This window comes from Myotis daubentonii, chromosome 13 (genome assembly GCF_963259705.1).
Source record: "Myotis daubentonii chromosome 13, mMyoDau2.1, whole genome shotgun sequence".
In the NCBI taxonomy this organism is placed as follows: domain Eukaryota; kingdom Metazoa; phylum Chordata; class Mammalia; order Chiroptera; family Vespertilionidae; genus Myotis; species Myotis daubentonii.
Genome location: NC_081852.1, coordinates 58,502,386 through 58,528,303, shown reverse-complemented (window position 1 = coordinate 58,528,303; position 25,918 = coordinate 58,502,386). Strand labels below are relative to the sequence as shown.

The window sequence follows — 25,918 nt, the reverse complement described above, 5'->3', positions numbered from 1 at the left end:
TCGGTGGCCCGGCCTCTCCTTGGGCAGCCATTTGCTTGGAGAGCCAGCGCTGTCCGTACCACCTGGGCCCACGCATCTGTGGGGTCCCGGGCAGCTCTCGAGGCCCTATGACCCCTATGACTTAAGGATTGTGCCCCGAGTTCCTGGCAAGCCCCTCCCTTCTCGAGACTTATTCAGGGTGACCCAGTGACCCCACTCCAGTGCCCCTTGGGCCATAAAAGTTCGGGACACGGGGGTGGGGGGGCGCTCCATGATTACTCCTTATCGTTGCTACGCTTCTCTTAAAATAGAATAAAACAAAAATCCCCAGACACGCGCCTCTGGAAGACACACTGACTTTACAGTCAGAACCTGCTTGGAAAGAAAGGGGCCCAGAGAAGATGCTGAAGGCGCCGGCGCGGCACACGGCCGTCTCGCAGGAGGAAGAGGGGGCCGGGGCCAAGGCAACGAGGAGACGTGTGGATCCCACGGAGCTGGCCCCAGGCCACTCCACGGGCCCCGCACAGGGCGTCCTGGCCGGCGGTGCAGTCCCAGGTGCGTCTCTGAGCATTTAATTCCGATTCTTCCAAGTGACCAGCGGGCGATGGCAATGCCCCGCAAAGGTTAGAGAGATGGATGCCACCGACCCTCTCGAGGTGAAACGTGAATCGTTTTCTACCTTTAATAAAAACGTTTTCTCATTTGAGGCTGTGGAAGTCTTGAGTCACATTTTTTTTTTTGTAAATCCCCCCCCAGCCCGCCCCCTCTAAAATGTCTGAAAACACATGGCTTAACAGTGGCTGCACAGAAAATATACACCCTCCAAGTCTGACTTTCATTTAAATACAAATATACAAAATGTAAACTGAGGCGATAGAGAAATTTACAAAACTTTCCTTTAAAAATAATAAAGACAAAATTCAGTTCTAGTTATGATGCTATTAAAATACGTGCAAGTCGTCGTATCCGATTGGATTTCTATTGCAATAGTCGACAGAGACAAAGCCAGTCCGCCCGGCTCGGGGGCCGCGTCTGCACAGACCTGAGTGGCACCTGAGGAGCCCGGGGGCTCCGTGCCGAGGGCGGCGCCTCCTTCCTTCGCCGGCTCCGGGCGGGCTGCCCCGTCCACCCGTCCGGAGTGGACGCTCCGCCGGTCACAAGTTCTGCTTCTCAGGACAGGGTCTCCTGTCCCACGTGGACTCCAAGGCCAAGCGGCAGCTAGCTGCTTCCGGTGGAGTTGGAGCTGACGTGGTTTGAGTTTATGTGGTGGTTAAAACTGGTCTTGGAGTTGGGCGAACTCTTGGAATTATTCTGATGCTGGGAGAGGGGGCAAGGGAGAGGGAGAGAGAAAGCAGGTCAGTCCCGCGGAGCCCAGCGCTGCGGCCCGAGGGCCACCGGGGCCTCTGAACCGGAAGACAGGGCCGCGGGGCGGGGCTGCTGGCCGGCCACCTTGCTGCGTGCTGCCTTTTGCATCCTCCCTGCAGACCCGGCCGGACCCAGCAGCGGTTCTCCAACAGTTTTCCCCGGGGACACTGTCTGGAGGGAGACATTCTACAACAGGAGCGGGTGGGGGTGCGGCTGGCATCTGGTGGGCGGAGGCCAGAGCGGCTGCTGAGTATCACCCGGTGCATAAAGGACAGCCCCCATGACGAAGAACTAACCCAGCCTGGCCGGTATGGCTCAGGGCTTGAGCGTTGACCTAGGAACCAAGGGGTCCCGGTTCGATTCCTGGTCAGGACACATGCTTGGGTTGCAGGCTGGATTCCCAGCAGGGGGCGTGCAGGAGGCAGCCGATCAATGATTCTCTCCCATCAATGTTTCTATCTATCTCTTCCCCCTTCCCAAAAGGTCAGTACGCCGAGGTGGAGAAAGCTTGCTAAAGGCCCTGCCCCTTCCACCCTGGGAACCCTCAGCCAGTGGGTTTCAGGGGCTGCAGGCAGCTGCCTGCCCCTCCTCCAGGCTGCTGCTGCCTCCCAGTCCCCGGGCCCCACACTCAGGTGGGCTCTGCCTTCTGGTCTCAACCCTGAGGACGTCTGAGCCCACCAGGACCTGGGGGCGGGGGTGGGGGGCTCTCACCTGACGCTTGAAGATTCTCTGGAACAGCCCTTTCTTCGGTGGCTCCGGAGGGTGACTCCGGTCCAGGTCTGGTGAGAGGGTACCGTTAGGTCCAAACACGTTCAGCTCCTTAAAGCATTCCGTTTCTATCATCTGGAGGAACGCAGCAAGAACATGGGCAGCGGCGTCATCTGGGTGAACAGAGTCCCGGCGCCGAGCCCTGGCCCACACTGCCCCTGAGCCGGGCCCCCAGTTGTCTGCCGCCCTCCGTCTTACTGGGGCTGAGACCCAGACGGTGCCCGCCCGCCCGCTGCCTCTCCCCTGAGAAAGCAGAAGTCGGCACCCCAAACCCACAGCCATCTCCTCCTCACCCGCCTCCCGCCCAGGCCACCCACATGCTCCGGACCCTCCCCCTCCCAGGGCTCTGGACTCGCCCCCCCCCATCATTTCAATCTCATTTGATCCAACTCTGCCTCCACCTCCATCCCCCTTGTGCCTGTGCCCCGGCTCCATTTCCTCCCTTCCAGCCGAACTTCTCGAGTCGTCTAGCTGGCCTCCTCTTCCCTCTGACCCACCCATGATGCCAGCAGACCGTGGGACCCCGACCCAGCCGTCCCTGCGCCCTCCCTGCACCTTCCCCAGCGGCGAGGCGGCCGCCCAGCGCTGACCTCGTTCTGCCAGGGGATGGGCACGGAGCCCGTGGAGAACTTGGAGTAGAAGTCGTCGTCCGTGTGGTCCAGGTTGACGCCCTTCACGGTGGAGAACTGCTCAATGTCCAGCACGTCCTTACAGTACACGGCCCGGGGCTGGGGCAGAGCGAGCGAGCGGTCACAGGGGCCCCGCCAGGCGCCACCGTCCCCAGCCAGGCCTGGGGCTTTGATGGGGGAAACAGGGGGCGTCTGCCTGAGCCCCCCACCCCCACCCCACCCGGGAACCTGGGCTGCCCTCTCTCGGATCTGCCAACGGGACCCCGGCCGGGGAACGGGAGCTCGGAGCGTCCAGGGCCCTGCTGCCCTCAGGCCTCGCACGTGCCGGTCACCCCATCCCTGGGCTCACCCTCCTCAGCGCCCTGCAGCCCGCTCCTCCATCACACAGTCCTTGTTCCCCAAAGGCCCCAGGGGTGGGACGGGGAAACTTTCCAAAGTCCTTTCTGTTTGGGGCTCTGGGCCACCCACCACAGAGAGCGAATGCTGGTTCCCAGGGCCAGGCCCGGGAACACGCAGCCACGGACACCTCCTGGGGGGGCCTCCCCAACCCCCTCTCACATTACGGGGCACCAAGGGGCTGGGCACCAGACTCTGCAGCCAGACGGGCCTGGCTGGGTCCCAGCGCTGGTGCTTAGGAATTTGGAAAAGTCCCACGCCCCACAGGCCTGTCTCCCTCCTGCAGGCCGGGCTATGGGAGCGCCTGTGCCTGGGCTGTAAGCGCGCGTGAGCTGGCGGTAATATCTTTATCTCACTCCCCCCAGCCCCGCACTGGGGGCTGCTCTCTGCTGAGACCCACAGAGACGACGCAGGCAGGCCTTCCCCTCCAGGAACTCAAAGCTGGGACTGAGCCTCCCAGGGGCTCTGGGGCCTGTAGGTCTGAGGATGAGGACTTCATGGAGGAGGCGACTCCAGGATGGATGCAGGGCCCCAGCCCTGGTGACATGTCTGTCACCGGAGGGCAGAGGCCGCCGCCTGCCCGTGGGTCTCCTCGGCCCCGGGTTCGAGGCCAGGAACCGACATTCGTTGAGTGCAAGGCTGGGAACAGGGCACGGGCTCAGTCTGGGCTGGGGGAGCTACTCACATCTGGAATGAAGGGCGGGTCCAACATCCCGGCTTCCAAGCGCTTGAAGTTCATGTTCCTGAAGAAGGGGTGCCTCTTGACCTCCGCAGCCCCCTCCTCCTGACAGCCCAGCCTCTGCTTCGCGTCTTTGGTGAGCAGCTGTGACAACACAGAGCCCGTGAGGCCACGCCTGGAGCCTTGTCGCCCCAGCAGGGCAGGCCTGTGGTCATCTCCCTCACGGGGTGTCCCTGGGACTCCCGGTGTCCCTCCTCCAGCCTGTGCCACCCAGGTGCCCCACAGACACCGCCCGGCCCTGCTCAGGCCTCACTTTAGCGCCCCCTGAGCTGCTGTGGGCTCTGTGGTCCCGCGTTCACAGCGCCGGATGCCTGGAGCCCCTGGGGGAGCAAGACTCCTGTCTGTGTCTCCCCAGGACCACATGCCCAGCACCCGTGAACTCGGGGCACCCACTGACACCTGCTGAACTGGGGTGACCTTCTGCCACAGGGAACTGACAAAGGGCAAGGGCTCGGTCTGTAGGTCTCTGGTTCATTTACTCAACTCACAAGGGCAAACCCCTGGGGGTGGGTGAGGGAGAAAGAAGGGAAGGAGGACAGAGAGGGAGGGAGGGATGGAGGGAGGGAGGGAGGGAGGGAAGGAGAGAGGACACTGAGGGTTTGGCCTCAGCGAGATCATGTTTAGAGTTGGAGGCACCATGGATGTAACACATGGGGTCAGAGGAACACAAGTTAGCTGCTCACTTGGGGGTCAGGGAGGCCGAGGGGCCAGAGGATGGGGGCCGGAGGGGAGGGGAGGGACCAGTGCTGGGACTCAGCAGCGGCCTAAGGAAGGTGGGGCTGAGGACTGGCCTAGAGACAGGACCGGGGGGCGGGGGGGGGGCAGTGAGATGCATGTCTGGACCCCAGGAGCAGGGAAAGGTCTTGGGGCCGCCAAGACGGGGTGAGGGACAGAATCTGGGTCAGGGACCAGCTTCCTGGCTGTGTGTGGAGAGGGCTTCCTTCTCAGGCCGGCAGGTGGGCCTGGAGCTGCCCGGGGCTCCGTGGTCTCCTTATAGCCAGGCCCTACTGCAGTGATGGCGAACCTTTTGAGCTCGGCGTGTCAGCATTTTGAAAAACCCTAACTTAACTCTGGTGCCGTGTCACATATAGAACTTTTTTGATCTTTGCAACCATAGTAAAACGAAGACTTATATTTTTGATATTTATTTTATATATTTAAATGCCATTTAACAAAGAAAAATCAACCCAAAAAATGAGTTCGCGTGTCACCTCTGACATGCGTGTCATAGGTTCGCCATCACGGCCCTACTGTGTCCTGAGCTGGTTCCTGGAGGGGCAGGGCCGGCCTGGCTGCCAGGCCAGAGAGACGCGGTTAAGGACACAGAAGAGGCACAGGGTCATTTGTCAGAAGACGGAGCAAGGCCTCTGGTCATCCTTCCGGTTACAGAAGATGAGGGACATGGGTTTGACACCAGGATCCGCAGGCGTGGCCGCTGCCTTTCTCTCAGTGCACACCAGGGGGCAGCAGAGAAACAGCAGCGCCCAGTGCTGGTGCCCAAAGCCATGTGCCAAAGCCCATGATGCCGGCAGGGAGGGGCCTCTGTGCCTCTGCCCTCTCAGCACATCCCACGTCCCTGTTGGGGGGGTCTCTCCAGACCTGCTTCTCTGAACCCCAACCCCGACCTGGGACACATGGTGCTGCCCTCCGCTATCCCTCACCCAGTGTGGTGCCGCTGCATACGGACCTCGCCTGACAGAGCCGAGTCTTGTTAGCACACCCGCCGGGTTTTCCAGCATCCCTGGGAGCCCACGTCCCCGCTGACCGCCTTGTGCCGCCTCGCTCCTCCGGTCCCCCGCCCACCTCCACGGCCATGACCACCTGTTTCCTCGGAGGCCCGGGCAGGTGGGCAGGAGCCCAGCCACAGGTGGTTCGGTGTGTGTTTGCATGTGTGCATGCTGCCCCTCCCTGAAGTGTCCCACATGCAAACGACAGGTGGCAGGCCCAGCCCCATCTTCCTTCCAGGGCTCTGACGCCAGGCTGGGGCTGCAGAGGTCAGGCTGGGGCTGCAGAGGTCAGGCTGGGGCTGCAGAGGTCAGGCTGGGGCTGCAGAGGAAGTGGCCCAGCCTGGGCGAGGACAGCGGGCCCCGGGAGCTCACCATTTTACAGATGGACTTGGCCTCCTCGGAGAACTTGTGGGAGTACACCTCCTCGGTCTCCAGGACCCGGCGGTCCACCTCCTCCCGCTTCACCTTCTCCTTGCGGCCCCGGAACGGCGACTGGCCCTCGATCATCTCGTAGAGGAGGCAGCCCAGACCCCAGTAGTCGGGGCTCAGGCCGTACCTCTGGTTGTTCAGGACTTCGGGAGCTGGGCGAGGAGGGAGCGAGCGAGGTGAGAGGCCGCTGGTGGCAGCAGAGCCCAGGCGCCCGGCTTGGGCTGTGACTCATGCCAGCCGGGTCCAGCCTCCTCCTCCCTCACTGGAAGCAGGTGCCAGGGACTGGATGTAGCTCTAGGCCTCTTCCCTGCAGCCCCAGGAGGATGGTTGGGAGTCGGCTCAGGGGGGGCAGGGTAGGCCCCAGGCTGCTCTCTGCTTAGAGTCATGCTTGGCACCCTCATGGCCTCCCTCCTGTCATGGGTCTCCCCAAAAGGCTGTCCACCAGCCACTGGACCCTGACTTCAACGGGGCCTCCTCCTGAGCATCACTGTGTGCCAGCCTGGCCACTGACCCCGAAGTGGACTGGCTTTAGACGCAGGTGGGCTGGAGATGGGGGTTGCAGAGAACTGGGTTTAGTCCAGTCACCTGGGGCTCCACGCAGCCTGGCTAAGACCGCCCACCTCCCACCGTCAGAAGGGACCCTACTTCTGATCAGAGTGGCACAATGAGGCCAGGGATCCACGTGGGAGGCTGGGGGGGAGGGGGCCGCGCCCACACTCACCCATGTAGCCGACGGTGCCCACCCGGCCTCGGATCAGGTCTCCCTCAGGGATCTTCACGGCCAGGCCCAGGTCGGAGATCCTAATGTGGCCTGAGGGGGAAGGGCAGGGTCAGCGGGACCCTGGGACGGTCATGTGACACTGGACCACCCTGGGCAGGGCCTTAGACTTGCGGCGTGCCCCCGGGCAGGAAGAGGGGGACCCCGATCTACCATCTCAGGGCGACTGCAGGCCCTGGGAGACTCAGGTGTCAGAGGACGTGGCAAGTCACTCCCCTTCAGGAGGAAACACAGATGCAGGGCCGCCTGCACTTGGCTGGACGCGGGAAACCTGCCTCATGAAACGCGCTAATGGGCTCCTTGGAAGGCTGAGGTCAGCGGGTTTCAAATGCCTTGGCCTGATTCTGGGATTGCTTCACGGAAAAAATGTGAGATTCTCCTGACATTTTGCAAAAATTTGCTTAAGGGGAAAAATTATAAAGCAATTTGGGAAGCAACTTCCCGTTCTGCCGAGATGGTCTTTGGAGGTTGTTTCTCCCTTTGGAAAAACAAGATGGGAAGATGCCCAGGCCCCTGGAGACTGGGAGATGGACTGGAGCCCCTGGTCCCAGACTGAACCCCCAAAGCAGAGACGACTGTGCTGAGGTCAGCCTCTGTGTCGTCTCCCCTGGTGGCCCACCAGGGACAAGGGGGGTGTCACAGCCACACACGACCCTGCAGGCAGGACCACTCCCCCTCTCCGTGTGGGTGAGTGCCGGGGCCCCCACAGCCTGGGGCTGAGCAAGGCCCAGTGACAGGGACCCCGGCCAGGTCAGAGCTGTGTGAGGCCCCCAGCTCTGGCCCCAGACAAAGGCAGGAAAGGTAGAGGGAGCACGTGGATTCACCTCACGGGGATGTAGGTCAGAGGTGGGCGTGGCTCTGAGACCAGAAGGATAGGAACCCCAGTGGGCACTGGGCTCATCCGAGAGGGGCAGCATCGCCAGGCCATCAACACACTCAGGAGACCTGGCCTCTGATCCCGGCTCCCCACTGATATTGCTGGGTGACCCTGGCAGCTTGGCTCCTCTGAGCCTTAATCTTGTCATCTGTAAAATGGGCACAGGGACTGCTGGCCCTGCCCCCTCTGTGGAGATGGGCAAATCTAGTCAGACTGAAAATGAGGAAACTGTTTCCCACCCTTTAGTGTGAGAGGCTAACAGTTGGGAGGGGTTCCCGTGGCTGCCCTGCCATCCGTGAGACAGTAACAATGGCGACGCACGAACACTAATGACGAACACATGTTCCGCTGGCTGTGGCTGACTGAACAGCTTCCCCTCAAGCTGTCTTGTCAGAACCTCACCCCCGTCTTCAAGCCTCTACGTTGGCAGGACCCATGTTTCCATTGAAAAACAAGGAGATGAAGAGCAGAGAAATTGTGTGAGGTCAGTATGTGCCCAACGTCTCTGAAATCCTGGACACCTCATCTCATTCCTCTCTCTCTCTGTCTCTCTCTCTCTCTCTCTCTCTCTCTCTCTCTCTCTCTCTCTCTCTCTCTGTCTCTCTCTCTCTCTCCCTCTGCCCAGCCAAGTTGCTTCTCCTCGTAGGAGCTCTGTCCATGCCCACGGTCTTCTCTGGGTTCCCAGGGCTGAGGAGAGAGTGGCTCCTCCCCTCCCCCTTGCCCACTGCTCCCTGCGGGCCCCGGGTGGTGAGTCTCTGAGAGGCCCTCTGCATTGGGTTGCGATGCTCACCTCAGCTAGAGCAGGAAAAGGACCTTCCCGGCCACTCCCTGACTTACCGTAATCATCTAGCAGGATATTCTCGGGTTTCAGATCCCTGGAAGGGAAAGACGACAGGCATGTGAGTGTGGGCATCTGGGCAGCAAGGGCACCCTGGCGTCTGGGTTGACCCCGTGGGCAGGCAGGCCTGAGTGTTCCCTTCCCACATCGGGTTGTCTGGTCTCTGGGCTGATCTCTCTCCTCCCACCCTGTGCCATAGGCATCTTCTCTGTGCTGGAGAGTGATAGGAAGGAGGCTAGGCAAAGGCTGGTCCTGGCTCCTCCACAAGCTGCCAGCCGCCAGGCCTGAGAACACGGCTGGCTGGGGTGGTGACAGACCCCTCCAGGGCTGGGAAGACGGCCCCCCCCTCCCCCCGCCAGGTCTCAGGATGCCCGGGAGGCAGAGCAGGGCCTGGGAATAAAGGCAGAGACACTTGAGAACAAAGCACCAGCTGCAGAACTGGCACAGAGAACTGCAGGGAAGAGGAAGGTGCCCCCTGAGAAAGACCCCCTGGGAAGGGGCCCCCAGGAGCCTGGCACCTCCCCAACTCCAGCTGAGCTACAGTGGGAGGAGAGCACCGCTGGAAGGCGCGGCTGTAGGCGTGGCCACCTCCTCCCGACACCCCAGCGTCTGGCTTCCCTTTGATGATATCACCATGCTCTTAGGAGAGGGAACCTCTCCGTTAGTTCCCAGGAGGGGGAAGAGGCAGCAGGGGTGTCTGGTTTTCCTAGTAAAAGGTCTCCCCAAGGGTAAACCAACAGCCAGTAGGATGGCGTGTGCCGCTCAGGTAAGCCGCTGGGCAAACAGTCCACGGCTCTGGCCTGAGGGCTGGTTCTCCACCAACTGGCTTTGTTTATAGAACTGGCCGCAGCTGTCCCGGGGCGGGGCGGGCGTGGTGACTGCCCCGTCCAGAGGGCCCCAACGTGCTGATGGGCATGTGTGTGGAGTTATTCATTACAAAATACATTTTGTTGCTGTTGTTATTTAATTTGCATTCTTTTGATGTGTTAACAATCCCAAATAAGGGCAAGAGCCAGGGCTTCCATACGCCAGCGGGCCGGTGGGCAGGGCCCAAGCCCACGGGAGGAGAGGCCAGGCGAGCGGCGGCTTGGACTCGGAGCCGCCTTCTCGTCTTCGTAAATGAAGGGCACTCAGGTGGAGGACTCTTTTTCCGACCCTTCGGAAAACTGTCCGCTCCCTTCTCACTTGAGTGAGAACCAAACAAAGGCGTAACTGGGGAGATGGCCGAGGCGGGAGGCATGCACCAAGACCTCCCTCCTGGTTTTCAAAGCCTTCTTGGTCTGCCCAGGTAATCTCCACCCAGAGCGCCATGGCCCAGGTCTGCGAGCGGGTGTGCGGGAGCGGGGTTGCTGGGGACTGTCCGGGAGACCCCAGGTGGGAGCCCACTCACCTGTCGGCACTTTCAGGAATGTGCGTTTCCGGATCCCTAACACCAGGGCGCCCTCGTTCCTCTGGGGTCCCTCCCACCTGCCCTGTCTCAACAGCTCTTCTGCCAGTGACCCAAGAAAAGCAGGCTCTGGGCCCTCTTGCAAATGAATTACTATGGGGTCCTGCTCCAGGTATTAAAAGCCCTGGGCCCCCTCAGAAGTGGGATCTAGTCGTAATAATTATAACGGCAACTCAACAGAAGAAATTATTTGAACACGTAGAGCCTTATGATCATAGGAAATTAAAAAAAAAATCTTACATGCATCCACATATTTCAATAAAAGAGTCTTAGGCAAAAAATATATTACATTATAATAACATTTTGTGAGGGAGGTGGGGAATAGAAAATGATAGGAAGTTCCTCACCATTAAAGGGCTTTATGCATGTTTAGATAGATGATGGTGGAAATCAACTTGCTACAGCAATTAGATCCCACTGGGTGCCTTTAAAAATGTGAAGTAACTTCCATACCAAAATATCTAGATCAGCCACCATTTAAACAGACGGCGGACTATGTCAGAAGTCCATCTTCAGATTGTGATGATGCTTCGTGGAGGCCGTGAGACATGCCCCGCCCAGGGTGACGGGCAGTGTGGGGGGCGGTGGTCCAGGTGAGCACCAGCCATCACGTTGGCCCTGAGCCTCATGTTGGGTGCTGCTCACAGGACCTGGACCCTGGGCCTGCCACGTCGGGCGGTGTGGATGGACGCAGGCCTGATTGTGGTGGCCACCCCCCAGGTCTTCCTGGGCCTGGTCCAGGTCACGCCCAACAGGCTCCCCGAGCTTCCCTGGGCACTTGCCCCCTAAGCAGCCCACCTCACTTACCCTGTTTCAGTGGGAGTCTGCACCCTCACCTGCGAGTACAATGATCGGGCCTCGGGTCCATCCCCACCCACTCAGACGCGGGCGGAAGGCCAGGCGGGACTGCTCACCTGTAGACGGTGTTCTCCAGGTGCAGGTCTTCCAGGCCGCACAGGATCTCCGCCGCGTAGAACAGGGCCCGCTCCTCCTCGAAGCCGGGGTTCCCCATGTTGTAGATGTGGAACTTCAGGTCGCCCCCGTTCATGATGGTCAGGACCAAGCACAGCGCGTCCTTGGTCTCGTAGGCATAGGCCAGGTTGACCTGGGGGCATAGGACAGCACCGAGGTGAGGTCCTGCCACCGCCCCCCGCTTCCACCCTCCCTTGTCAGGGCCCGTGCAGCTGCGGGACGGTTGGGCTAGGGGGGCTTCAGCGGCTTCACGCCACCCCCGAATCCCGACAGCCTCGGCGCGCCCCGCCCGCTGCCCCTCTCAGCTGGTGAAGAACTCCCCCCTTCCCATCCGGTGGTTCCAGGTGAGGAGGCGAGGGGAGGGGCCCTGCCCTCTCGGGGTGCTGCCGGAATGGTGTTCTTGCGTTTACACCACAAAAGCATGTGCGTGTATCAGTCAAAACTGTGTGGCCCCGTTGACTGGTGAAGAAAAGCAGGGCCCGGATGCCCTCCGGGCACCAGTAGTGCAGGGACCAGGCAGCGGGCTGGATGGTAGCCTAGGGGCTTCGAGAAGCAGAACAAGACTTGGCAAAGACTGTCCCCTCTTGCACGCAGGACACGCCTGGCCAGAGGGTCCATCCACAGAGAGGATCTAGCCAGTGGTTCTCAACCTTCCTAATGCCGCGACCCTTTAATGCAGTTCCTCATGCTGTGGGGACCCCCAACCATAAAATTATTTTTGTTGCTATTTCATAACTATAATTTTGCTACTGTTATGAATCGTAATGTAAATATCTGATATGCAGGATGTATTTTCATTGTTACAAATTGAACATCATTAAAGCATAGTGATTCATCACAAAAACAATATGTAATTATATATGTGTTTTCCGATGGTCTTAGGCGGCCCCTGTGAAAGGGTTGTTCGACCCCCAAAGGGGCCGCGACCCACAGGTTGAGAACCGCTGGTCTAGCTCCTTGCGGAGGGAGACCAGTGCCTGAGGCTCTGTGGATGGGGGCTTGGCGGGGGAGGGCAGGGCTGGGTCTGGGCCAAAGGACACTTCTCCACCGACAGCTGGCACACAGGGAATCTGGCCGCCATAAAACGTGGTGCAAACACAGGGGCCACAGGGTCACATCTGAGGAAAGGCAGAACGCGCTGAAGGTGAGAGCTCTGGGAGCTGTGCTCTGCGTCCCCGTCGCACACCTGTCCAGGTGACCCCGAGGAACGGCTCCGGGAGGAGCGCGTGGGGACAGCCCGCCGGGGCAGAGGACGGGGCACCGTCGAGGAAGGTCCAGGTCTAACCCTTTCCTTGAGTGGGACCCACCATCACCAACCCCAAGAGCCAGCCCTGCCCTGAGGGCTCCATGGGCAGGCTGGAGGTGACCTGGGGTCACTATTGAAAGGGGCTAGTGACACAGAGGCTCACGGCCAAAATGATGACCGCCACCTCCCACACAGCACGTCACCCTGGCGGTGGGACAGCCGGGATGAGACAGAGACCACACCTCTGTCCCTTGAGTGTCACCTTATAAAGCCACCCCCTCTGGGGATTGGCGAAGGCCCTGGGCCGATGGCCTCCCTCGCCTCATGCACAGCTGGTAGGAGTTTAACTGGGCGCCCTGCGTGGAGAGCCCGTTGGGAACAGCTACCAAATGGAAAACGCACACACCCTCTGACACAGCCATTCCTCAGCCAAGGAATGCAGCCTCCGGACACGTCCACAGGGCCATGCCAGGGGTGCTGGGGGCGGACACACAGCCTCCGGACACGTCCACAGGGCCATGCCAGGGGTGCTGGGGGCGGACACACAGCCTCCGGACACGTCCACAGGGCCATGCCAGGGGTGCTCGGGGGCGGACACACAGCCTCCGGACATGTCCACAGGGCCATGCCAGGGGTGCTCGGGGGCGGACACACAGCCTCCGGACACGTCCACAGGGCCATGCCAGGGGTGCTCTGGGGCAGACGCGCAGCCTCATCTGCAGCGGCTTCCCCCCCAGGACGCGTTCTCCCTGTGGGGGTCAGCCCCACGGGCCAGGGGTCACTCTCCCATGTCTCAAGTGAAGGGGGCACAGTTTTTTGTTTTGTTTTTTTTTAAAGGTGCAGCTATAAGTCTGGATTTTTTTCTCTTTTTTTAAGATCTACATTTTAAGGGGAAGAAAAGATTGCAGCATAAGATGCCTAGTGAGATCCCATTGGCTAAAAGTAATGAATCCAACATGTTGGAACGGTTCCTCAGAGAGGGAGCCTTCTGTTTTTCTTTTGTCTCCGTCTGTGCTGTTGGAATTTTTACCTTGTGCACATATTGTTTTTTATGGTGACATGTGGCGGACATTTAGAGCTGACCGTATGTCCACGTGCTCCTCCACATCTCCCCGCAGCTGGCCCGTGCCCCGCAGGGACCAGCTCTGGCCCACGGGCTGTGGGCGGGAGGCTGTGACCGTCCCCCACGCCCCTGCGCACTTCCGTTATTCCGGACGGGGCAGCTGCAGGGAGTAGGAGGGGGGCCTGATCTGACCGGACTCCGTGTGAGTGACAGAACCGTCTTGGTTGGCCCGGCCGGCATGGCTCAGTGGTTGTGTCGACCTCTGAACCAGGAGGTCGTGGTTCAATTCCCGGTCAGGGCACAGGCCCGGATTTCAGGCTCAATCCCCAGTGGAGGGAGTGCAGGGAGCAACCGATCAATGATTCTCTCTCATCATTGATGTTTCTGTCTTTTCCTCTCCTTTCCTCTCTACAAATAAAAAGATACAAAAAATAAAAAAAGAACGGCTTGGTTGTTTTCAGCTGCGGCGAGTCGGGGTATATTTGTTACTGCAGCAGAGCAAAGCCTAGGCTGAGAAGCACAGCAGATGTGCGCACGATGGCGCCTCTGAGGATACCAACGCAAAGGTGTCCGCCGGGAGGAAACCGGCCTACAGGGGCCTGTGGACACGAAGCTCCCGGCGGGGCCCAGGGGGGCTTCTTCAGCCCACCGAGCAGAGTACAAGGTGGTCCTGCAGGACAGAGGCCTCGGTCCCACACAGGGGAGCCAGGCCTGCTCTGTGACAGGACGACGTCGGCCACCAGGACCCAGGGGCGCGTTGGGATGCAGGGGGGCCTGGCTGCCTCTCGGCAGGTATTCCTCCCGCTGCATCCCATCTCCCTGGCGACGGGGAGCTGCCACACTGGAGGGCCACCCACTTCCCAAGGGACAGAAGCCCCGGTCGCCAGCAGGTGGCCTGTCACTCAGCCCTGGACACTCACCACGAATGGGCTGTTGACCTTCTCCAGGATCTGCTTCTCGTTGAGGGCCATGGACTCCCCTTTCCTCTTCTTGATCCTCTTCTTCTCCAAGCGCTTGCAGGCGTACATCTTCCCCGTGGCCCGCACCTGGCAGGCACAGACCTGCGGAGCAAGGAGGAACCATGGGTGAGGGACACGGCAGGCCTGCTCAGCGCCTCTGTGGCCAGGACGCTGGGCCGAGGGGTCGGGAATGGATGGAGCCAGAGCTGGCCGGGCCTGGCCTTGGACCATGGCTGCCTCGGGCCACACCCTCGAGATCTGGCTCCCCCGACACCTCGCCCTCCCTCCTCTGGCCCTGGGATGGAGCACAGCCTTGGAGGTGCAGAATGCGCCATTTTCAGCAATGCGTAGATGCCGCTGAGACTTGAGGTCCGTCCCTCTCTCAGAGGCAACTACATTTCCTGTCCTCAGCTTCCAACCAGAGGCAGCCATTGCCCACTGGGCACGTTCAAGTGCCGGCTGCAGGCGGAAGATGCTTTTTGGGGACCAGGGACAGGTGACCCCCGAGAACCCCGAGTGTATGACTCAGAGGAACGGGAAACGGGGCATTTGGGTTCTTGTCTTCGTTCTGCTCCTTGTGGCCGGGTCCCCTCACCACTCGGAACCTCTGCTTCCTCACCCCCAAGTGAGAGTCACAGGCTGCCCCCCTCTTGGGAAGCTCAGACAGGGAACAACAGCCCGTAAAGCAGTGTCACCTGGCCCCTCGTGTCCTCCCTTCTCCCTCCAAACACAGCCAAGAGCAGCACCCGTTTCTCCTCCCCGGACCTGAACCTGAGGCTGCCTCATCCCCAGCCCCAGACAGCGAGGGCTGCTCCGCACCCTGCTACCCCCCTGCAGACACACCTGGCCCTCCCAAAGGCCCTGGGTCCCGCGCTCTCCACCACAGGGCCTAGGACGCAGCCAACATGGGAACACCAGGCAGATAGAGGGACAGGAAAGGGGACTGGAGTGCAGGAGCTGTCACCTGAAACGGGGTGCTCACTCACCTCCCCGAAGCCCCCCTTCCCCAGCACTCGGTACTGCCTGAAGGTGTTTTTGGTTATCGGTTGCCTGAAAAAAAAGCAAGAATCATGGTGTTAAGATGCATAACCATATGCAACAGACAGCGGCAGCATCTGACTCGGGCGGTGCAAGGAACAGCTCCATGCCCCGGGGACCCCAGGAATGATCGCTGCCGAGAGGCCCCTCATGGGCTTGCTCTGGGGCTGGGTGTTCAAGTCCCAGGCCGCCTGCCCGCAGCCCTGCAGCCTGGGAGGCAAGCAGGAAGGCAGAAGGCGCGAAACATGTGAGGCAAAGCAGCTTCAAGGGACGCTCCCTGTGGTTTCCCCTCTCTCCCAGGTGCCAGTCCGGTGGCTCAGCTCTGAAGGAAGCTGTGGGCCGAGTGCAGGGAGAGGGGAGGGTCCTGGAGACACAGAGGCTCGGTGTCCCCCGGAGGGCATGACGGAGACCTGCCCTCCCTGCCCCTGCACATCCCAGCCAGCCCAGCATCTAGCTCAGCCCAACATCTAGCTCAGCCAGCCCAGCACCTAGCTCAGCCCAGCATCCCAGCCAGCCCAGCATCTCAGCCAGCCCAGCATCCCAGCCAGCCCAGCATCTAGCTCAGCCCAGCACCTAGCTCAGCCCAGCACCTAGCTCAGCCCAGCATCTAGCTCAGCCAGCCCAGCACCTAGCTCAGCCTGCCCAGCATCTAGCTCAGCCAGCCCAGCACCTAGCTCAGCCAGCCCAGCACCTAGCTCAGCCCAGCATCTCAGCCAGCCCAGCACCTAGCTCAGCCTGCCCAGCATCTAGCTCAGCCTGCCCAGCATCTAGCTCAGCCTGCCCAGCATCTAGCTCAGCCTGCACAGCAGGACGGCGCACTTCCAACTTCTCCACCTCCCAGGGCCCCTTTGCTGTCCCCCCTAGAGCTCCAACACTGCAAGATCCCGTCTGCTAGCGGGGAATCTATGAAGTCATAGTCGTGTAGTGTCTCCCGACGCCCCGTTTTAATTAGCCAAAGCCAACCTCTGACTGCGAGGCAGGGCAGGGAGTAAAGACCAGATGGTCCTCTGGTGGCTTCGAAGACCCCGGGCTATGGGTAGCTTGTGCTTTTCACCACTGGTCTGTGTGGCTGTGAATATTCAGCTTGCTTTTCCCCCTTAAACCTTTTTTCAGCTTTACTGAGGTATGACTGACAGTGTTCAACTTGATGGTTTGATATATACACTGTGGAATGATCACCGCAATCAAGCTAATTAACCTTCTATTACCTTAGTTCCCTCTTCCTCCCTCTCCTTCTGTTGGGAACACTTAAGATCTACACTCCTAGCAAATTCCAAGCACACAATACAGTATTTGTTAACTAGGGTCACCACGCTGTCCACTCGACCCCCCACAACGTACTCATCCTGCAAAACTGAAACTTTTTCACCCTCTGACCAACATCTCCCCTTCTCTCCTCCCCTCACCACCCCTGGCAGCCAGCATTCTACTCTCTGCTTCTATACATTTGACTGTTTTAGGTTCCACATATCGGTGAGGTCGTGTGATATTTGTCTTTCAGTGTCTGGCTTATCTCACTTAGCAAGCATCTTCCAGATTGACCCACGTTGTCACAAAATGGCAAGGTCTCCTTTTCCAAGGCTGAGTAATATTCCACGGTGTGTGTGCACACCACACGTTACTCCCGTGTGCACTGTAGCGTTTCTCATAATAGCCGAGATATGGAAACAATCTAAATGTCCGTCAACTGGTCGGTGAGTAACAAACAGTCCACTCTACAATGTTAACACTGGCTCTTGGAACCAGAACTGGGTTTGTTTGTTAAAAAAAAAAAAAAAACTTTTTAAAAATTGATTTCAGAGAGGAAAGGAGAGGGAGAGAGAGAGAAACATCAATGATGACAGAGAATCATTGACCAGCTGTCTCCTGCCCCACAATGGAGATCGAGCCTGCAACCCGGGCATGCGCCCTGATTGGGAACCGAACCGTGAGCTCCTGGTTCATAGGTCGATGTTCAACCCCTGATCCATGCCAGCCAGGCCAGAACTCTTGCTGATCAACTCCCACGCCCACCCCAAGAGTCCTGACTAGGGTCGAGGTTGGCACGAGACTGAATTGGGCCAACGACCTGGGTCGGCTCAAGAAAGACAGTGAGCCGCCGGCAGCTCCTGGATGAATCTTCCACGGAAACTCTTCTGGCTGCTGGGTCCTGGAGAGGACTTGGGTTTTACCGGAAATCCCGTCCCTGTTCTCACAGGATGTCCCAGAGACCCAGGGCGCTCCCAGCATTCACATGCTGTGCCTCACCCTCCCTGGCATGTCCTTGGGCAGCGGGGTCCCCGTCGGTAGCACAGGGCTGCACCTCCATCCCTCTGTCTCTCTCCTCTGCAGGAGCGGCCAGGGCCCGGAGCTCCCTGCCAGGCGCCTCGTCCGCTATCGCCTGGGAGCATGTCCTACAGCCGCCCTCGAAACCACATGAAGGCGTCCAGGCCCAACCGTTAACGATACATGGAGAACAGACAGCCGGGCGACATTACCGCAGCGCTCCTCTGCTGGGGGGAATAAGTGGAATACAATTTCCGAGGAATTTCTTGGTTAACCTTGGGAGGGAAAAAAGATCCCTTTAATATTTCAACAGTATCGCACGAAGGGGCCACGGTCTTAGTAGCAGGTGGGGAGGGGTGGGGGAGGGAAGCAGAGGGTTGTCAGTCATTTAGGACATTTCTAGGCCAGCATCCTGACATACTGGTTTCAACGACTTAGTGCAAGGGCTTAGCTTCTCTGATTTAAAAAGTCCATTTCTCCGTTTCCTGTGCTCGGTGCAGACAAGTAAAATGAAAGTCAGTGGCCGCAGCTAAAGGATCCCATTGGAGCAGGAGTGCTGGGTAGAAGGAACTGAGTGAGGGACCTGGAGTTCAGGTTCCAGCCTCGCCAGGTTCTTGCTGTGTGACCCAGGGCCAATCCATGAACCTCTCTGAGGCCTGCATCTTCAGTAAAACGGAGCTATGGAAAGGCACTTGCATCCAAAGGCTTCTGAAGGCTGCTGTGTGTCAGACTGTGTGTCTCTATGGTAACAGTTCCCACTACTTGAAGGACCTTGTACATGGACTCATGCAATCCTCACACCTGCCTTGAGAGGCGAGATGATTACCGTCTCCATTCTGCAGGCGAGAGCTCTCAGGCTTTGAGAGGTAGAATGAGCTGCCCACAGTCACGGCTGCTAAGTGGTGGGGTTGGAACTGGAGTCCAGGCAGGAGTCCACGTTCGGTGTCCTGGCCCCACACTGCAGCTCTGGGGAAAGTGGGCGCAGATCGGGGGCCTGTGTTACACAGCCCAGGGCTTCCGGAAGTGGGGTGGGGCTCGATGGATACGTCCCACCGCTGCCCGCGAGGGTCAGCTGCTCCTTCCAATCCCAGACGTGCGAGGAAGCCGCCACGCTGACGCTGACGTTGACACTGATGATCTCGGGGCGACCACAACTGTGTCAGGAGTTTACTCCTGGGGCCAAATGGCGGACCTCTGGCGAGTACGCACCTTGTCCTGGGCCCGTGCTGCCAATCGCATCTCCTCCTCGCCCCAAGCCTGCAAGGCGGGCACTGTTATTTCCCCCTGAAGGATGAAGGCGAGGCGCGGAGAGGCGACCAGCCCCCCTGAGGCCCCTCCAGAGGCCGAGCCGGGCTCAGACCCAGGCTGGGGCTCCATGCCCTCGGCAGGATGTGCGGCCGGCCCTCTGTCCCTCCGTCCCTCCGTCCCTCCTGCAGGTGCAAGGTGAGCAGCGGCAGTCCTGGGCTGACCCCTTCTCACTCTGCCGCCCCGTTGGTGGGGTGGAGAGACACGCCCTCCAGTGGCTGAGGGGCAGGTGCTCTCTGGGCATCTGCAGGGCACTCGGCCAGCAGAGTCAGGATGGCTCCTTGCTCTACACCCACACGTGCCCAGATGGCATACATGCCAGGCCTCAGGGCACAGGGAAGTCTGGGCTGTGGAACAGGACACCTCCACCGTGTCTACCAGCTCAGTGTGGATTTATTCATTTATTTATTTATTTATTTATTTATTTATTTATTTATTTATTTATTTATTTATTTTTATTTTTAACTATATTTTTATTGCCTGGCCAGCGTGGCTCAGTGTTGAACCAGGAGGTCACGGTTCCATTCCTGGTCAGGGCACAGGCCTGGGTTGTGGGCTTGATCCCCAGTCGAGGGTGTGCAGGAGGCAGCCAATCAATGTTTCTTTCTCATCATTGATGTCTCTCTCCCTCTCCCTTCCTCTCTCTGAAATCAATAAAAACATATTTTTTAAAGAAACAGGCGATTGGGTAAAACAGGGGATGTGTAGCTCATCAGAGGATCTGGCAGCTCTTCACTTGCTGGTGGAGGAAGAATTCCCAAGGACAGAAAGAAAGAACAGGCTGCCAAGCTGCTGTGAGTGCGTGTGCCCGAGTGGGTGAGCGGTGGATAAGCACACGTCAGCAAGCACAGGCAGGGCGCTTCTAGACGAACACACAGGGGAGAGGCAGTTCATGTTATGGGAACCGTCGGCCCATGGAGGGAACTGGTTCTTATACGACTGCTCAGGTGAAAACCTGCCCCCCTCCCCCCTCTGGCACACGCGTGCGTGGGGAGCGCCAGGGCGGCACTCACCTTTCCAACCACTTCCACTGGAGAAAGCGATCAAAATACATGCTGTCCAGGTACTCACGGAAGGGCCCTCCCCGCAGGTAGTCGTGGACAGACCTGCTCGGGGGGGAGGGGGGGGGAACACAGACAGAAACATTCACAATCCTGGTCTCCAGCAGATGGGCAGAGCCGTGTCCAGCCGGTTAACGCCCGGCCTTATCCACTCCAGGCTTTGGAAATGCAGACACACAGGGGCCAGAGGCCCCATCATCCTAGGACAGTGATGGCGAGCCTATGACACGCGTGTCAGAGGTGACACGTGAACCCATTTTTTTGGTTGATTTTTCTTTGTTAAATGGCATTTAAATATATAAAATAAATATCAAAAATATAAGTCTTTGTCTTACTATGGTTGCAAATATCAAAAAATTTCTATATGTGACACGGCACCAGAGTTAAGTTAGGGTTTTTCAAAATGCTGACACGCCGAGCTCAAGAGGTTCGCCATCACTGTCCTAGGAGGTTGCTGGAGACTGCCCACCTGACCCCGCCCACCGGCACTGAGCACCTGCCACGGGCACACGCGGCCTGGGCAGCCATGAGCACTCGGGTGGCATTGGGATTGGGTAAGTGCCAAATACTAAACACACGACGCCAGGGACACGTTATGAATGAGAGTTAAGGGAGGTCCCTGGGGTCAGGGAGATCTCTCTGGAGAGGGGACAGGTGCTGAAATGACAACAGAGGCAGACTTAGTTGGGTGCAGGGGAGGGACTCTGAGATAGTGGGTGGTGGGGGCCGAGTAGGGATGTGGCCCTGAGGGCCCAGGCTCTGAACTGGGCCCAGGACCAGCAAAGCCATAGGGAGATTTTCATCCCTGCAGCAGAGTTTACTGGTCACCTGCGGTGGGCCTGGCCCGGGTTGGGGACCTGGCTGCAGGCAGGGACAGGCTGCTTCCCTTTGAAAAGTGGCGATGCTGACCAACCTGGCCCGGCACTTGGGACCCGGGGAACGGAAAGAACATGCACGTTAGAGGCTGTGTCCTGCCAAACCGGAAACCCAGGGCTGACGTGGGGGGTCAGGATGACCATGACCTCAGGGGGACAGCCCAGAGACCTCACCCATTTTCAGACCTGACCCTCGGCCAGTTCTAAGAGGGCAGCAACCAGCTTGTTCCTGTTCGTGGGGGGACTCTGCTCGGCACCTAGCACAGGGCTGGCCCCCAGCTGGCCTCCCTAGTGTCCGTCCTCATCATCCCGCTGCCAGGGCACGGGTGCTGGCTTTCCTATCCCCCGCCTGCCAGTGAGCTCTGAGAGCCGGGGCTGGGTCCTGCTCACCATGGCACCCCCAGCACCAGGCATGGTGCCAGGCACACCGACGTCCCAGACTCATCCAGCCGTGTGGGTGGCCGGGCTCCAGGGGCCTCTTGGCATGTAGGTATGTGTGTGCGCACACCTGTCAGCTTATGGGGAGCGGTGCGTGTGGGCACATGAACAGGTGTGTGTTAAGCCTTTGTAGTGTGGTGGGGGATCTGGGGGGAGCTTGATTGGTACAGAGTTGGCACCAGCTTATCTCCTGTCCCATGAGGGTCGTTGTATGCCCTGCAGAGGTGATGGGGTGTCAGAGAAGGCACCCCCCTGCAGCAGTGCCCCCCGGCTCGGGTTGGTGGCAGCAGAGGGGTTTGGGGGGCCTGGGAAGGATTTCCAAACCACCCAGACCGGGTCAAATTTTTGCACCTTTCTCCGTCTCAACAGCCTGGAGAGCCGCCGCTTTCAACACCCTTTGAAGCAGCTGTTTTCTTCGGACTCGGCCCCCTGCTATCTTTCTCCTTCTTAAGGAGTCTACAAATGTCTGGGCGGCTTGGCTGGGGCCCTGGCCACTGCAGACCAGCCCCCCGTGCCCAGCGCTCCAGGTGGGAGCTGGGGGCAGCCCTCGTCCAGGCAGCTGTGTGGCTGCCAGCGGCGCCGAGGCCCGCCATCCGGGCCAGGAGGGAGGGAGGCGGCGCTGGGGCACTTACTGTGCACAGGCCGAGAAGAGCTCTTTGCAGGGTCTCTGTAGGAGCTTCTCCTCCGTCTGGGAGACCAGGTCCCGACCGACTTGGGCGATGAAAACTGGGGACTGGAGGGAAGAGAAGAGGTGGTCAGTGAGGGGAGGAGCAGGGCGGCTGGGTTAGTGAGGGGAGGGTGGTCTTCCCCTCCTGCCCACCCCTGGCCCTGGGCAGCCTGCAGAGTGTCCCGTGGTGCAGGGAGGTGGCTGGGCCGGAAGGTGGCGCAGGGGCCAGACTTAGGGTCCGCTTTCTGCTCTGCCACTGTCGGTGGGGTGACCTCCTGGAGGTCACATGGCTCCTTTGAGCATCACTGCCCTCGTGTGCAGAACATCGACCATGATGGCCCGTGTCCTGGTTCTGTGGTAGAACCAAATGAGGTGGGAGTGCTCCCGGTGTGAGGAGGTGGGAGTGCTCCCGGTGTGAGGAGGTGGGAGTGCTCCCGGGGTGAGGAGGTGGGAGTGCTCTCGGGGTGAGGAGGTGGGAGTGCTCCCGGGGTGAGGAGGTGGGAGTGCTCCCGGGGTGAGGAGGTGGGAGTGCTCTCGGTGTGAGGAGGTGGGAGTGCTCCCGGTGTGAGGAGGTGGGAGTGATCCCGGTGTGAGGAGATGGGAGTGCTCCCGGTGTGAGGAGGTGGGAGTGCTCCCAGTGTGAGGAGGTGGGAGTGCTCCCGGTGTGAGGTGGGAGTGCTCCCAGTGTGAGGAGGTGGGAGTGCTCCCGGTGTGAGGAGGTGGGAGTGCTCCCGGTGTGAGGAGGTGGGAGTGCTCCCGGTGTGAGGAGGTGGGAGTGCTCCCGGTGTGAGGAGGTGGGAGTGCTCTCGGTGTGAGGAGGTGGGAGTGCTCCCGGTGTGAGGAGGTGGGAGTGCTCTCGGTGTGTGGAGGTGGGAGTGATCCCGGTGTGAGGAGGTGGGAGTGCTCCGGTGTGAGGAGGTGGGAGTGCTCTCGGTGTGAGGAGGTGGGAGTGATCCCGGTGTGAGGAGATGGGAGTGCTCCCGGTGTGAGGAGGTGGGAGTGCTCCCAGTGTGAGGAGGTGGGAGTGCTCCCGGTGTGAGGTGGGAGTGCTCCCGGTGTGAGGAGGTGGGAGTGCTCCCAGTGTGAGGAGGTGGGAGTGATCCCAGTGTGAGGAGGTGGGAGTGCTCCCGGTGTGAGGAGGTGGGAGTGCTCCCAGTGTGAGGAGGTGGGAGTGCTCCCGGTGTGAGGTGGGAGTGATCCCGGTGTGAGGTGGGAGTGCTCCTGGTGTGAGGAGGTGGGAGTGCTCCCGGTGTGAGGAGGTGGGAGTGCTCCCGGGGTGAGGAGGTGGGAGTGCTCCCGGGGTGAGGAGGTGGGAGTGCTCCCGGTGTGAGGAGGTGGGAGTGCTCCCGGGGTGAGGAGGTGGGAGTGCTCCCGGGGTGAGGAGGTGGGAGTGCTCCCGGTGTGAGGAGGTGGGAGTGCTCCCGGTGTGAGGTGGGAGTGATCCCGGTGTGAGGAGGTGGGAGTGCTCCCAGTGTGAGGAGGTGGGAGTGCTCCTGGTGTGAGGTGGGAGTGCTCCTGGTGTGAGGAGGTGGGAGTGCTCCCGGTGTGAGGAGCTGTGCATCAAGCCTGGCTCATTGGTGATCCCCCCCGGGGCTGTCTCCTCAGGGGGCAGACTTGAGATGAACCCCTGCCCAGCCTCAAGGTCACGTACCAAAGGATCTGGAAGGGGTAAAGGGCAAGCGAACAGGACGACACAGAGCGAGGGAGGGGAGCTCAGCAGCTCTATGATCTATAGCTTTGGCACTGACACACCAGGGTGCCAACCCCACATCTGCTACTTGTAGCTGTGGGACCCTGGCCTAACTGCTCAGCCTCAGTGATCAGGAAGATGATCAGAAATAACAGTTTCTCCCAGAAGGAATCAATAAAACCGCTAGGTCAAGCCCTTGGCCCAGATCCTGGCACGGAGCAGAAACGTGTGCCATGAATGTTCTGTCACTTCATTCTCCTCCTCGGCTAAGCTGCCTGGCCTGAGCATTTCACGTCTGAAGGGCAGCTCCAGCGTCCTACCCGGGAGCAGCAGCCAGCTGGGAAGGCAGCCCCTCCCACACCCACCACTCCCCGCGCCAGTCACCCTCCACCAGCTGCTCACTCACCAGCTGGGCCCCAAGGTGGGTTTTTAATAAATTACGGGAATAATTGAGAAAATTGCAGGGAGTGGGCTCAGAAAGATGGGGTGTAGACGCATCTTTTCCAAAGATGTTGAGCTCGGAAAGACTTGCTTTCTCTGCCCAGCTCTTGCCCCGTGACTGTGGGGCTGACTGTTCTGCTAAGCCCATCGGGGGGGCGTCTGGGGGGCTTGATCCTGAGGGTGGAGGCGGAGCTGCCTGGCATGGCCCTGGTGAATGACACCAGTGGCTCATCTTCTGGTCTCCACTGTTCTGAATGCCATGTTCCTTCCCTCCTTCTTCCTCTCCCAGGCCCTGCCCTCTCTGCAGGTCTTCCCCTGTCCTGGGGCCTCCCCGCACGGGGTGGGGGGTGGGTGGAGCCTCAGGTGTGGGGGGAGCTGCTGTGATGGTAAATGCCCCCCAAACTCCCAGAGCAGACCGAGCCAGTCACAGCACCATCCCAGAGCATCTCCCAGATGGTTGCTGTCGCCAACCCTGGGTGGTGGTGGCTCCCTCCCACCCTCTGTCCCCACATGGACAACTTAATGCGATGGCAGAAGAGCAACCAGTAGTGTTGGCCTCTGGAGCTTGTTGTTGCTCCTTTTGCAGAAAAGATGCTCGACCAAGAGGCTGGAGCCCCGAGCTCTGATCCGACCTCTGCCCTTGGCCATCTGGGGCCTCCCCGCCTCCCTTGCAATAGGAAGGGGCTGCCCCAGAGATGACCTTCGGGTCCTTCAAGACTTAGGAATTGATGATTGAGGGTTTTTTTTTTTTTTTACTTTTAATCCTTGGGGAACTTTCTTGGGAATCTGGCAGCTGAGTTTATTGGGGACCAGTAACTCCAGAGCAAGGGAATATCAGCACAGGCCCGAGACCACTGGCAAATCTGCTTCAGGAAGCGAGCTGGTGGCTGGGGCAGCCTGGGTCTGAAGGGCCTGGCCCAGAGCTGGTGGTGGCCGAGATAAGGAGGAGATCCTAACGGGGTGGGGTCATCTGGGAAAGGCTTCAGGGAGGATGGGGCAGAGGCAGAGCAGAATTTGGCCTCAGGCCTCCCTCCCCTCATGGTCCCTCCCACCTGCCTTTGAGGACAGCCACCTGGGCTGCCTTCTCAGCCACACCACTCCCATTCTTTGGCACTGGCTGGCGGGGGGCTCTGGGGACACTGCCCACAGTCGAAGCCCGAGGGGAGTTAATGAGCAGGTAAGAATGTGTTTAGTGTCACAACCAGGGGCTTAAATTCAGTCCCTGGCTCGACATGAAGAGATTAAGGATTCCAACCAAACCCCTTTCAAGTGATTCCAGGGAATGCCACCTTTGCCAATAAGACGGGAGTGAGAAGCTGCTGACCAGCTTAAGTCAGAATCGGAAACCCAGACGCCAGGCGTGAAGGAGCAGCAGCTCAGAGGGCATTTCAGGGGGACACTCGCTGTCTGTGTCCCTGGAACCAGAGGGGGCCTGGTCTTTCCGCTCTGGTCAGAGAAGTGAATTTTGGGGGGAGACCGTTAGGAAGGCCCCCCGGGGCCTCCACGTAGTGAGTGTGCCCCCTCACGTAAGAAAAGGCTCTGAGGCCTCAGCAACCACAGTACCCCCCTCCCCGGGTCCTTGAAGACAGTTTCAGATCCCTTTCCCTCCTGGTCCCAGGGGCCCTGCGAGCTGGGCTGAAGGTGGGGTGTACCCTACAGGCCAGGGGGGCTCTGGCAGCAATGCCACCTCCCTGCACTGGGGCTCGGGAAGCAGGAGAGCTGGGCTGGGCAGCACATTGGCTCCTTCTACCAGGGACCATCTCTCTGGGAGGAAGCTGAGGGTCAGGGTGGGCAGGAGGGGTGGGCACCATCTTCCTCCATGTCCAACAGCAAGAGCCTCAAGGCCTTGGGAGTTTACAGGGTGAAAAGCAGCCGGAAGGTCTCTGAGACAGTCCCCCAGGTCCTGGGACCCCTGCCCACCAGCAG

At 59.6% G+C, this 25,918-nt stretch overlaps 1 protein-coding gene across 5 annotated transcripts in view; it reads right to left on the bottom strand.

The window, feature by feature from the left end:
• Positions 1-324: 324 nt before the first annotated feature.
• Positions 325-25,918, bottom strand: part of GRK5 (G protein-coupled receptor kinase 5) — a 179,557-nt gene continuing 153,963 nt past the window's right edge. For 3 of the 5 annotated variants that reach the window (XM_059661603.1, XM_059661606.1, XM_059661607.1), the window contains 12 exons: positions 21,827-21,927; positions 19,834-19,926; positions 15,199-15,262; positions 14,174-14,314; positions 10,887-11,077; positions 8,525-8,562; positions 6,754-6,843; positions 5,976-6,184; positions 3,823-3,960; positions 2,703-2,840; positions 2,056-2,187; positions 325-1,296 (listed from right to left, as the gene is read on the bottom strand). In XM_059661603.1, coding sequence (XP_059517586.1) covers positions 1,198-1,296; positions 2,056-2,187; positions 2,703-2,840; positions 3,823-3,960; positions 5,976-6,184; positions 6,754-6,843; positions 8,525-8,562; positions 10,887-11,077; positions 14,174-14,314; positions 15,199-15,262; positions 19,834-19,926; positions 21,827-21,927 — 1,434 coding nt within the window. In that variant the 3' untranslated portion in view covers positions 325-1,197. Of the gene's footprint in view, positions 1,297-2,055; positions 2,188-2,702; positions 2,841-3,822; positions 3,961-5,975; positions 6,185-6,753; positions 6,844-8,524; positions 8,563-10,886; positions 11,078-14,173; positions 14,315-15,198; positions 15,263-19,833; positions 19,927-21,826; positions 21,928-25,918 lie in introns of those variants that run through there. The other 2 variants (XM_059661604.1, XM_059661608.1) reach the window with 2 other exon arrangements.